General features: G+C 34.6%; 1 protein-coding gene across 2 annotated transcripts; it reads right to left on the bottom strand.

Moving 5' to 3' along the window:
- Positions 1 to 974: 974 nt before the first annotated feature.
- LOC111891456 (uncharacterized) lies at positions 975 to 6269 on the bottom strand. Of its 2 annotated transcripts, none has more exons than XM_023887510.3 (10): positions 5837 to 6269; positions 5326 to 5463; positions 5075 to 5191; positions 4360 to 4899; positions 3915 to 4279; positions 3714 to 3816; positions 3559 to 3618; positions 2717 to 2800; positions 2506 to 2622; positions 975 to 1594 (listed from the first exon to the last, which is right to left on the bottom strand). In XM_023887510.3, exons 2-10 carry the CDS (start codon positions 5419 to 5421, stop codon positions 1286 to 1288), a joined length of 1791 nt encoding a protein of 596 aa, XP_023743278.1. In that variant the 5' UTR covers positions 5422 to 5463; positions 5837 to 6269; the 3' UTR covers positions 975 to 1285. The 2 variants fall into 2 exon arrangements, with proteins under 2 accessions (XP_023743278.1, XP_023743276.1); XM_023887508.3 differs by having other exon boundaries at positions 5802 to 6268.
- Between the last annotated feature and the right edge of the window lie 6997 nt (positions 6270 to 13266).

The raw sequence follows: 13266 nt of genomic DNA, 5'->3' as shown, positions 1-13266 counted from the left end.
ACCTTATCGTTATTATAAGTTTTTATTTTTAAATAAACATAAATTTTGTTGCATTCGCTTTCTCCTTCCATGATTCTGTCACTTGAAGATGAACTAGAACGGTTTTCTTGTGCCCTTTATTGATCCATTAATCTGTTCTGTAGTAATATGAGTGTGATTATAAGTTAAATCATAACGATTAAATAGTTTTTAGGTTTAAAAAGTTGACTTATTTGTCTTTTGTGGATCAAAACTGATATGAATTCTTTAAGGTTCTAATACAAAATTTGTTTACTAATATAGATGATGATGAGCTTCTTTTCTAACTTTTAGTTGATTTTCAAAACCAACACTTATATTCATGAGCTTCTTACAAATTCCACACATCTTTCCAAAACATAATAACGGATCTATTTATAACCTCTTTTGAATAGTGATGAAGAACAGAAATTAGGGTTTGATGGAAGATGATGAAATAGACTAATTGATTAAATGATAACACAATCTAAAAGATTGCCCAGAGAATCTCCCTCTTTCTAAGCAGAAAGCTTAAGAGTCAATACAAAGTATTACACTATCAAATTTCTAGACATCCCCCACTCTACATTTCTCTCTATTTATTATAATCCTAACCAACCTAGATGAATTTACTGTTTTACCCCTTATTGGGCCTTCTAGATATAACTCTTGCTTTAATAATATTGGGCCTTCTAGATTCCTATCATAATAACGGATCTATTTATAACCTCTTTTGAATAGCTTCTGTAGTTTAATTCCATCCTCCACCAAATTAATTATATGGCTTTACGAGTTCATGAGTCAAATTCAAAATTGGACTAAAATTATACAAATTGTCTAAATTAGAGGCGAATATGAAATTTTTCAAAAGCACAAGTGACAAGGGGTTGCATAATGTTTCTTAAATAATTTCAGGGTTCACAAATCAATATCAAGAAACCAAAAGGACTAGAGGCGAGCCTTCTTAATACTTCATCAACCCATAAAATCATAATTCATAAATAAACAACTCTAAAAATAAAATTTATGTAAAACTTACAAATACAAAAATAAAACTAAATTAATCCAACACCCTAATAACCCCAATTTTTTTTTCTTTATGTATATTGTACTCATATGTACTATGTACAAAACCCCCTTCCATTCTACACTAACAAACTCTTCACAACAACAATAACAAAACAAAAAAATGTAACATCATTACATCAAATTGCTCTATTTTAAATTTTAATGCATAATATATGACTTATCTTCAACTTCATGTGTCCAAAAATGGCATATAATTTTATCATCTTTGAATAAGATACCTGAATTTATAATCATAATCCATGACTTGAACTTTATTCGCAAGAGGTTCTATTCCTCTTCCTCTTTTTTCAAGACACATAAGTGCTTGTTTTCTTAACTCACTTGGTAATTGAAGGCAAACCCAATCCATTAAAGCTTCCAAATCTTTTGCAAAATCTAATAAATACCAATCTAACATTTTTGGTATTATTAATTTATTTGTTTTTGTTATCCCAAATGATGCTTGAAGATATTCTCGCTTTGATGTTGATAACTCGTTTTCTACTTGTGACGCAGTGTATACTCTCACCTATAATTATATCACAAGTTTTAGATATTTTTTTTGTTTTTTTTTTACTTAATGGACTTAATGAATATTCTCTTAACCATTAAGAAGTTTGAATCGTTCAATAATTAGAGGATTTTTATTTAACGCTTGAATACTGACGGATTTTTTTTTTTTTTTATAAAAAATGTTTACTATTGAAATAAGATTTTTCTAATCATTGGAGATGAAGACTTTCTTTTTTTAATTTGAAAAAATATAAAAAAAATAAATAATCACTTATTTTCACATAAGTGCTTAATTCGTATTTTATCTTTTTGACACGTTACCCCCTCCCATCAATAACATTTTCATTTTACCCTACAATTTAGAAATGAATATAATTTATATATAAAAAAAAGTATCATTAAAAATGACTTGTCGAGATGATCAAAATGACACCAATATCAAATATTATAAAAAAAAAATATAGATCCTAAAATATGTTTACAGTTTTTTAAGTTTATTTTTATAACAACATATTTTATTTTTATGACAAACACATTTGATCAAAATGACACCAATATCAAAACGATTAATTAGAAGAGAAGGAAGCTTTTGTAAAACATTTCATTAGATGATAAATATTTGCTTATTAAAAAAGCCTTTATAAAGATTTTTTTTTTTTTAAATAAAGTTAGTAGAAATCTAGTGTGGCAAAAAAAGTACTTTTTAAAGGACTAACAATTGTGGATATGCTCTAATGATTTCTTCTTTACTTGATGCAGAAAAAACTAGCTAATCAAGAAAGTAAAAGAAATGAGATTTTTCGTTGAATCCTTAACTTTTTAGTTTTTACAAATTTGTCCTCATTTTCTCAAATATTTTATTAAGTCATTTATCCAGATTGAAATTAAAAATAAAAAATTAAAAAAAATAAAAAATAAAAAACTTACTGCAGGGGAAGACCAGGTACCGCTGCATAGTGCAAATGTGACCAATGGTTCGGACCATTCCAATCCAAATTTGTCACGGATTTCAGTCTCATCTTTTTTTGGAGATTTTGGGTATGACTGAAATAAAAATAAAGTTTATTTAAAAAAAAAATGAAATATAATTAACTTATGATGATTTTATTATATCAATATGTGAAAAAGTGTAACTTACAAGTTTGAATCGATAAGGAAGTCGCAAGATAAAATGCTCAATTGTGACTGCGTTTAACAAATATCCTCCTGTATTTATTGTTGCCTGATAACATGGAATCAATCTTTAGTGTTTTCACAAGGGTAAAATGGTCAATTCAATAAAATCTCCTAAACTATAATGACTTGATTGGAAAAGGAATCAAGTATTAGTTGTTAAACCGCAAAACTGCCCAAAATATAATGGTTTTTCTTTGATTTTCAATTTTCATAAGAAAAAAAAAAAAATATATATATATATATATATATATATATATATATATATATATATATATATATATATATATATTTCATTACTAAATTACTATAATACCCCTATAGGTTTAGCAAGACAAAAACCCACGAATAAAACTTCAATGGAAGGGCAAAATGGGAAGAAATGAAATTACTATAATACCCCTATAGGTTTAGCATTAAAAAATAAACCCACAAAGAACTTCAATAGAAGGGCAAAATGGGAAGAAATGAAATTACAATAATACACTTTCATGAGAAAAAAAAAACCCACAAAGAACTTCAATGGAAGGGCAAAATGGGAAGAAATGAGATTACTATAATACCCCTATACGTTTAGCATGAAGAAAACCCACAAAGAACTTCAATGGAAGGGCAAAATGGGAAGAAATTAAATTATAATAGTAGTAATACATTTTCATGAAGAAAAAAAAACCCACGAAGAACTTCAATGGAAGGGCAAAATGGGAAGAAATGAGATTACTATAAAACCCCTATACGTTTAGCATGAAAAAATAAACCCACAAAGAACTTCAATGGAAGGGCAAAATGGGAAGAAATGGTTTATACCTTTTGCATTAGTGTTGGCATCATTTCAGGACTCTCAGGCATTCCATGCTCTAAATAAGCCTATCATTTTACAAACAATATATTTTTTTTTATAATTTGCTTTTTTTTTTATAAAAAAAACACACAAAAGTAAGAAAATATAAGTAAAAACTTACATTCATCATACAAATATTGTAAACATTTATCCAAAACGCAAGCTTTTGCTGATGTGTCACCAATCCCTCTAAGTTAACAGAAGCTAACTTCTCAAGAAGAAGCCTAAACACATAATCAATGAAACAAACATTCAATTATATACATATAAACAAATTAATAATCAAGAAACTTTTTATAAAATATACAATTGAAGAACTTACTTGAGTCTACGAATCAAAAGGGATGCGTTCTTTTTCTTTTTAAAATCAATCGATCCAGATTCAATTGCAAAAAGATCTTTATAAGGACCAATATCTCTCTTTCTAGATTTCAAACAAACACCATAAGGATCCCTAAAACCAGGTCCTCGGTCAACTCCAGTCAAATCCAATGTCATTAGATTTGAAAAAGCTTCAGCATCCATTGTTTTTGCTTTCAATTTGCTTAATCTTAAAAAGATTCCAATCAAACAGTTTAAAACGTTTTCAGATATTTTGTTGCATTCGCTTTCTGCTTCCATGATTCTATCACTTGAAGATGAACTTGAACAGCTTTCTTGTGCCCTTTCTTGATCCATTAATCTAATCTGTAGTAATGCGAATGTGATTATATAAGTTAAATCGTTAGAAATTATAAAGAAAACATGATTGAGATCTCAGATGTTACCTGTGGTTTAGAAGGAGTGCGTTTTTCGACAATTTCAGGCTTATTTTGAGGTCTCTTCACTGAATTTTGCACTTCGTTGGTTATCTTTTCAGGAGAATTTGTAATCTTGCTATTTGAATTAGAAGATGATCGATTTTCTTTACCTAAAACACCATCATCTCCAATTGACGAATCGAGTTTCTTCAAATCAGCAGTATCAACAACCCTATTCAAGAAATCGCTCCCGATTCTATGAGAGTATGATGATCTACATGAACCACTTCGCAAGAGAGAATTCAAGGGCTTATGTTGAGGTGGTTTGGATGCTTCGGATTCAACTTCAATTTGGGAAATTGAGGATCCTGATTCATCATTTTGCTTAAAAGTTGTGGTTTTTGAAGATTGTTCTTCTGATGGGTCGTTGTCGGAATTCCCGATGCTGATTCTTGATGATAGATAAACAGCTTCTTGATATAAACCTTGTCGGAAATTTACAACTTCTTCTTCCAAACGTACAACTTCTTCTTCGAGAACAGCTACTTCAGCTAACAGCTCTAAAGTCTGTCGAATGATTTTTACACGATTCAAGTTCAATTTGTAGAAAAGTTTAAAGCTATGCGAGAATGTGCATAAACCCTTTGAAACATGATGAATTTAAGGAAAAATTTGGGGCTGATTTTATTCGATTAGGAAGAAAAATGAAGAGATAAAGAGGGATTGGGTTTAAAGTAGAAACCTGTGGAGGAAGATAAGGAGGGAGATGAGGTAAAGTTCCTAAACGTCGACTGAAAGCTCTTTCAAGTGCTCTGTGTACGTTTTCTTCTTGTCTTAACTTTTTCTTCAGTTTATCCACCTGCAAATGCGATAAATTCATCCCAAAAAGGATCGAAATTGATTCATCTTCAATCAAGGAATGAGATTCTGTGTGTGTGTGTGTGTGTGAGAGAGAGAGAGAGAGAGAGAGAGAGAGAGAGATGAATGGCGTACATCTTCAAGTAGAGCAAGTTTTCTTTCTCTTCTTGTAAGGCGTCGATTGAGAATGGGTTTTCCGGGAGGTGTTGATTTGTGTCGTTGGATTTCCATCGTGTTCGGAAATTCAAATCTTTTGGGTGTTCAATAATTGATCTACATGAGATTCATTTGGTGAAAAGAGTAAGATGGATTTTCATTTCAGAGTTCATTAGAAGAAACAAATCAGAGACAAGCATATGAGATTTGAAACAAAAGAAAGCAAAGCGCCACATCGGCATTTTCACAAACACCTAGAGTGAACTAATTGATAAACATAAGAAAGACGAAAATTTCAGAGATGGGATAAGATAAATCCAGCAAGAAGGGAGATTTGAAAGAAGAAAAACAAATAAATCCCTCGATATTCCCCATTCTTCGTTAAATCCAAAAGGGTTGAAGCATAAAACCAAAAGAAAAGCATCGATTAACGAAATAAAACAGTACGAACTTACATTACGAAAATGATCTTCAAACGAACGAACAGTACCTATCATATCTACTTAGATCGTCTCTCAAAATTCAAAAAAGGTGAGAGAAGCTTTCGTCGGAGAAAGATACTTTTTTAAGGTGGTAGTGAGCGGGAAAAGGTGGTGGAATTGCGAAAAAACATGGCTACTCTGTATATGTGAGAGAATGTGCATATAATAATGTCCATGGGGTAAGAGATATACTAGGGGTCCTTGTGTTTGTTGAGTAAAAAAGCAACAAATTCAGTCAGTGTTCAGAGAGAGATTAAGAAAAAGACGAGAGGAGAGGAGAGGTTTGAGAGCTTCGATGCAGAGAGAGAGAGAGAGAGAGAGAGAGAGAGAGAGAGAGAGAGAGAGAGAGAGAGAGAGAGAGAGAGAGAGAGAGAGATATGTTGGTAGGCCACCGCCATGGACAGGCGCAGAGAAGCTCTGTAACGTAACGACTACACATCGGTTACATATATACATAGCTCCTCCCACTTCTCTTCTCATCTAAATCTAAATAAATACAATCCTAATATAGTAATGTTATTATTATTATTATTATTTTATTCTAATATTATTATAATTATAGTATTTTATTACCGATGTTACTTTGATACTGTTCATTATTTGGACGAAGTGGTAAAATAAAAAATAGATTAATTTTTTAAAAGGAAAATGACTTGATATGACAAGAAATTTTTTGAAACGTATACATTTAATCTTTAATTTTATTTTTTTTCAAACGAAATTTTTATATTTTATTTTTTGTAACAATGCAATCCTTGTGACCGACTATATTCGGTATAACGGTCATATATAAATTTTCTTTTAGGGAAAATGACTTTATAGGGTAAGATACTTTTTGAATTGTACACATTTAGTCTTTATTCCTTTTTTTTTTTTGTAAAATAAACTCTTATACTTTATTAATATGTACACATTAGGTTCTTTTCACCGGATTCTACATATTTTGTTGATGTGGAAGCACAAGTGGCACTGAATAGCAATTAATTAGCTTAGTCACCGGAGGTGGGTGATCCTCCAGCAACAAGAAAAGGGCGACGACCCTTCTCTTTCTCGTCTCTCTTCCTTCCGGTCGAACAGCAACAGCCAAACACCCTTTACCTGTTGTGTTTCTCCAAATGGTCTCTCTTTGTCTCCATCTTTGAGATATGTTGCTAGAAAAAGAAGAAAGAATCGACGAGGGGGCTACCAAAGCAACTCCTCGCCGCCAACTACCGTCTCTACTTCCTCCTGCCTCCCCCTTCGACCTTGTTGTTTTTGCCATCATTCCTCCTTGCTATCAGTGATGTGTAGGAATACACAAAAGAGTCGTTGGAGATCGGGGTTCTCCCTCTTTTTCATGATGAATAAAAGTTGGAAAAATCTCGTTGTGGATATGTGGATGCCACCTGGGTATTTCATTTCAACAAAATAAAAGAAAGGAAAAATAACTTGATAGAGTAAGATATTTTTTGAAATGTACACATTTAGTCCTTATTCTTTTTTTTTTGTAAAATAAACCCTTCCACGTCAGCGAAACCTGTAGAATCCGGTGAAAATGACCTAATGTATACATATTAATAAAGTATAAGGGTTTATTTTACAAAAAAAATAATAAGGACTAAATGTGTACATTTCAAAAGTATTTTACCCTATCAAGTCATTGTCCCTTTTGTAAACTGTTTTTTTTTTTTTTTTTTTTTTGCATAACAACAAAGATTGTATTAAAAAACAAGATAGCAAGAACAAATACACAATCAATCACATGAAAAAAAGAAGAAACATGATTATTACACCAATCTAACCGATTTAAATTCCACATATTCGTATAATGTTTTATCGAGTTGTACGAAAGCAATTTAAAGTTATTCACCGTCTTTAATTTGGAACAAAACTACATTTTGAAAAGTCTTGAATTCCTCTCTTTCCATATTTCACATATCAATGTGTAACATACGACACCAAGAAGCTTCAATTTATTACCCTTGTTAAGAGATGATGCGATTACAACAAGCATCTCATAAAAAGACGTAGGAGGAATAGATAATATCTTACTCCATGAGCAAAACTAACACACCATAAGGATGAGGAAAACGAACACCTAAAAAAAGATGATCGCCTGATTTGGAATCATTGTTACATAAGCAGCATAGAGTCGAATCAATATGAATGCCCATCTTATCTAGATTTGGTGTTGTATGAATTCGATACCTGAGAGTCTGCCATATAAAACAATTAACTTTGTTAGGAATTCAGCTAACCACACAAACACAAGACCTATTGTCAATATTTATTAACTCGTCCACCAACTTCATCATAGACTGCACAAAGAAGCAACCAACTGAATCCACCTTACATTGCCAAGAATCAGCCTTATCCAAGAACTGAAAATTTGCAAGCTTGTTTGATAACTCCACAAACTCAATAGTCTCACACTCTTGTCTTACATGTCTAGAAAAGGACCACTGCCATAGAACAATCGGATCATTAGAGCACATTTTTTTACTCAACCATGCAATTCTTATTAGTTTCAATCTTATACAAAGATGGAAAATATACATTTAGTGGCATATCATTGAGCCACTTATCCTTACAGAATCTAAGATTTATCTCAAACACCGACCATACACATAATAAAATCATGGAAATCTATCACAATCTACATAAGGTCATCATTCAATTTGGTAATCGCTAACCATATACCTGGTAATCCTTTCTTTGCAAAAGGTGTGTCATCACATACAACTAGCTTGTGCATCGCAATAATGAACCTAGACCAAAAAGCATTCGACTCACATTTTAACCTCCAAATCCATTTCACGAGAAGAGCTACATTACATGTTTTTAGACAACCTACACCTAGGCCGTCACGCTTCTTAGGTTTAAATATATATTTCCAGACAACCCAACAAATCTTTCTTTTCTCCATTCGTCGCCCCAAAGGAATCTTATCCTCAAAGCTTCACGCACATCAACAACTTTTTGTGAGGCCTTAAAGATAGAGAAGTAATATAATGGAAGACTACTAAAAACTGATTTAATTAAGGTAAGCCTCCCACCAAAAAATAGATTGCTAGCTTTCCGACTAGATAACCTACACTTACATTTCTCTATAACCGACTCCTAATTACTAGCTAACTTCATATTATCACCAATCGGAAGACCGAGGCAAGTAAATGGAAATTATGCATGACCGAGGTAGGTATAAGGATTTACAAGGCATCAATGTTGATAGCATAACAATAATTCTATAACTGGCTCTTAATTCTTAAACTGAAATGTTGGACTATTTTGTTTGGATATTTTGATTTTTTGATTGGTTTCAACAAAATCGAATTATTATTTTGGATTACGAATTGGTTTTTCTTTATAAAGCAAGAACCAAATAATCCAAAAAAGTGAAGAATAATTTTTTATTTAATTATTTATATTATTTATTTTCAATATATGTCTTTTATCATTGATAAGTTTACAAAACTAGTATTTAAGTCACCCCGCACATTCCGGCTGTAACGACCCAAATTTTTCGATTAAAACTTTAAGTATTTATGTAATTCACAAATGCAAGATCTTAAAAAAATTATCAATATATCATTAAAAGTTATTCAGTACACAAGTCCCCCAATGATGTGATGCAATCGAGTCGCGCCCCTCCTTTAATATAAGAAAACATGAAACATGTAAACCACAAAACGTAAGCACGAAGCTTAGTGAGTTCCCCAAAATACCACACACAACACAGCACAAATAAACAACTATAGGTTATCAGCAACCCTAAGGACTATCAGCAGTCCCAGTGGGATAACAGCACGCCCGGGTGGGTTATCAGCAACCTTAGAGGCTATCAACAATCTCATTCACACATAAACAACATAACACAATAATAACAACTAGACCTAGCTGGTCATCACAAATACAACTATTCTACCACACAGGCTCATACAAACATGCAGGAGTCACGAAGACAGCTAGCATCCTACATACACTATTTAGTGAGCCGACATTGGTGCCTTCGACTCACAAGCATAGGGAGAAGACTCGCCTCAAACTGTTGAAACAACCAGATAAATGATCGGACTGCTCATCCGGGAAACCTCCGTACTAAATATCATCAAATAATATCCTAATTAATAATCAAAACATAAACCTCAAATCAGGCACTGCCCAAAGACACCCAAAAGCCTAGAGGCCCAAATTCATAAATGGTGCCCAAAGCCCATTATGGGCCCAATTCCAATAAGGCCCAAGGCCTATGACCTAAAGTCCAAAAAACCAGTCGCCCAATAAGGCCCAAAACCCTAATGGTCAAAAAATGGCCGAAAACTCCGAAGTCAACAAAAGTCAACAGTCTTGGTCCGGCGCAAGGCGTACTACGCTTACACGGGGCGTACTGCTCGAACCAGCATGATTGAGGGTCGTTCCTAACTACACAGGGTGTAGCCAAGAGTATGCCTATCATGCACGGTATACACCTAAACTCTCAAATAAATCATCTTATTCCTTTTAGATACTTACTCCAACCCTAGATCTGACCTCTAAAGAAAGTCTTAATCCGTAAAGTCTCTGAATTTAAGCCTTGAAATAACTAAAGAGGGCTCAATCCTCAAACCCTAACTTTCACAACATTCAAGGTCATGCATGGGCTAAAGGAAACGATCAAGAAACCATTTTTATGAACCAAAGCATCCTAAAACACCTAAAAGGACATATAATAAGTTCTGGAGTGCTCTTACTCACAAATATCCAAACATTGGGACAAAGAACTCATAAATGACCATCAAATGAGATATAGAAGGAATATCAGCAAGGCATGGGCTTTATATCTTTAAAAGATGCACAAAGTGAAGGAGTTTCTAGATCCACAAGCTTGCATGCAACACCACCTTCTTCAATGACCTTATTCCTTAAAAGAATGCACAAAATTACCAAAAAGGCTCCAAGATCTTCAATCTCAAGGCTAGGGTTTGATATTAGAGCTTAAAGGGAGTGGAGGCAGATTATAGGAGGTCCAAGGGTGTGATAATGTGTTTAAATATAGGTGAAACCCTAAAAATTAGGGTTTGACATCTGCTCGAGTACTCCCGACGTACTACCTCGTAAGCCCAACGTACGTCGCATCCGTCCTGACTCACTTAATGTCTTACACCCAACGTACACGCGATGTACGCCCAGCTTACGTGGCTTAGCCCAAAATCCTCAAAACTTTAAACGGTCATAACTTCTTCATTCCAACTCCGTTTTTTATGATCCTTATATCCAAGGAAAGGTATTGAGGTGCTCTACAAACCTATCGAAATAACTTTGACTTAAAAACGCATCGAACTAGAATCCTTAATTTGACAAGAAGTTTGAAACACCGCTTCCCATTTTACTCTATGACTCCAAAGCACAATCGAACCCTTGGATCACACAATCTACATTACCCACATCCAAATAGGTCTAAACCTCTCTTTCCCAAAGCCCAAAGCCTTATGATACTTGATCTTTGGGCCACGACCTCGAATTATGAAACAACTCGAAACAGAGTGTTAAAAATCTCCCCCACTTAAATTAGATTTCGTCCTCAAAATCATTCCTTAATATCTCCTTCGCCAAACCAAACGATCCTAAACGAACTCCCTGAATCCCAAATATGACTGGAGAAGTCATCCCACTCGAACGACCGCCTATCCTTACTGTTGTCGAACCCAAATTAGCAGAAACACAAGCCCAAATGAGTGTCTAACTACTATCCCTGAAACCGAGAAACCCTGATCAATGTCTAACTCCTGGACAAATAGAACCATTCCAAACCTTTCCCACAAAGACTTGACTTCACAACTCGAACTGCATAAATCTATCCGTTCTGATCAATCCACAGATACTCGAAACATATACACCCTGACCACTTACCGATACCGAAAAATCCTCATCGAAAACAAAATTAGTTGCATACTCAAAAATTGAGTAGGTATAGGTGGTCCTGATCTATCCGCCGGCTTCATCAGTCATTCACTCTCAATGGAGGAAAAATCAAGTTATCAATGCTTGAACGATCACTAGGTCTGCTTGACCCTACTAATGGCTACAAACCGAACCGAGTACTCACATCACATGTGGCCCCAACCCAACCTATGTTTTCCCAAGTATTACAAATGTTGAAGCCCACTCTAAACCCTTCACCCAACCCTATGATGATCTAAATGATCCTAGAGAATACCACGAGCCAAGTCATAGACTTCCATCATTGTTACCACCGCCTACCAACCGAGTGAATGCTATAGATGCTCTGCAGTCTTACATCACTCCACAACCACACACTAACCTGGTGAATGTTATGGTTGCTACGTAGTCTTACATCACTCCTAAAATCACACACTAACCTATTGAATGTTATAGATCCTCCACAATCTTACATCCCTCCTACAACCGCACACTAACCTGATGAATGTTATGGCTGCTCCACAATCTTACATCACTCCTACAACCGCACACTAACCTAGTGAATGTTATGGCTGCTCCGCAGTCTTACATCACTTCCACAACCACACACTAACCTGGTGAATGCTACAGCTGCACTGCAGTCTTACATCACTCTATAACCGTATATTACCTTGGTGAATGTTACGGCTGCTCCGCAATCTGACATCACTCTTATAATCGCATACTAACCTGGTGAATGCTACGTCTACTCAGCAATATTACATCACTCCCACAACCACACACTAACCAAAAACGCTACGAGTCAAAACCCTGCCTATCGGACTCTATCAGGTGTTGGGTCATGCTTCAGACCCCAAAGCCTTCATCAGAAAAGAACAAGCAGAGAGGTCCTAACACAACCCTCAACTTGAACCTAGCCGTGAGTCCATATCATTTGCTTCGATGTCATCACAGACCAAAGAACACTATTCCTTGCTTAACCCTGGACCCTCTCGCAACCAGAATTGGCTCTCTAATTGACTTAGGATGATACCATGTTGATCAACCTTCCCAGTTAATCCATATTCAAACAATATCTTATTCGCACCACCTGATTAGCCGTTTAAGGTCCCGCCGGCCAAACGGTAGTCTGCTCCACACTCGCGATCCAAATCCCTGACAGGGGTACAAATTTTAAAATAACTCACACCTAGAACTATCCCCCATGATCCCAAGTGACCATCCCTCACTTGGATTCATCTACATTCTTGATAAACTCGTGAGTATTGAATTACCAAGCCATACCACACTCTCCTTATCCAACCACTACCATATTGAGCTTGCAGAACTAACGACCCATAACCAAACACTATCAGGTGCTAACACCCCAAACCAAATGAAGCACTATACTACTCTAAAAAAAGATTGATGTATCCAAAGTACCTTCCCTTGATACAATTCCACATCCTTCTACGATCCCAGCCGATGATAAGGAACCCAAAGGACCCACCATTAGAGCAGATTGATAGTTACTTCAATGATCTACCTACTACTAAAACAA

This window comes from Lactuca sativa, chromosome 4 (genome assembly GCF_002870075.4).
Source record: "Lactuca sativa cultivar Salinas chromosome 4, Lsat_Salinas_v11, whole genome shotgun sequence".
Taxonomy (NCBI): Eukaryota; Viridiplantae; Streptophyta; class Magnoliopsida; order Asterales; family Asteraceae; genus Lactuca; species Lactuca sativa.
The sequence above is the reverse complement of the archived record's forward strand: the minus strand, read 5'-3'. Positions and strand labels throughout refer to the sequence as shown.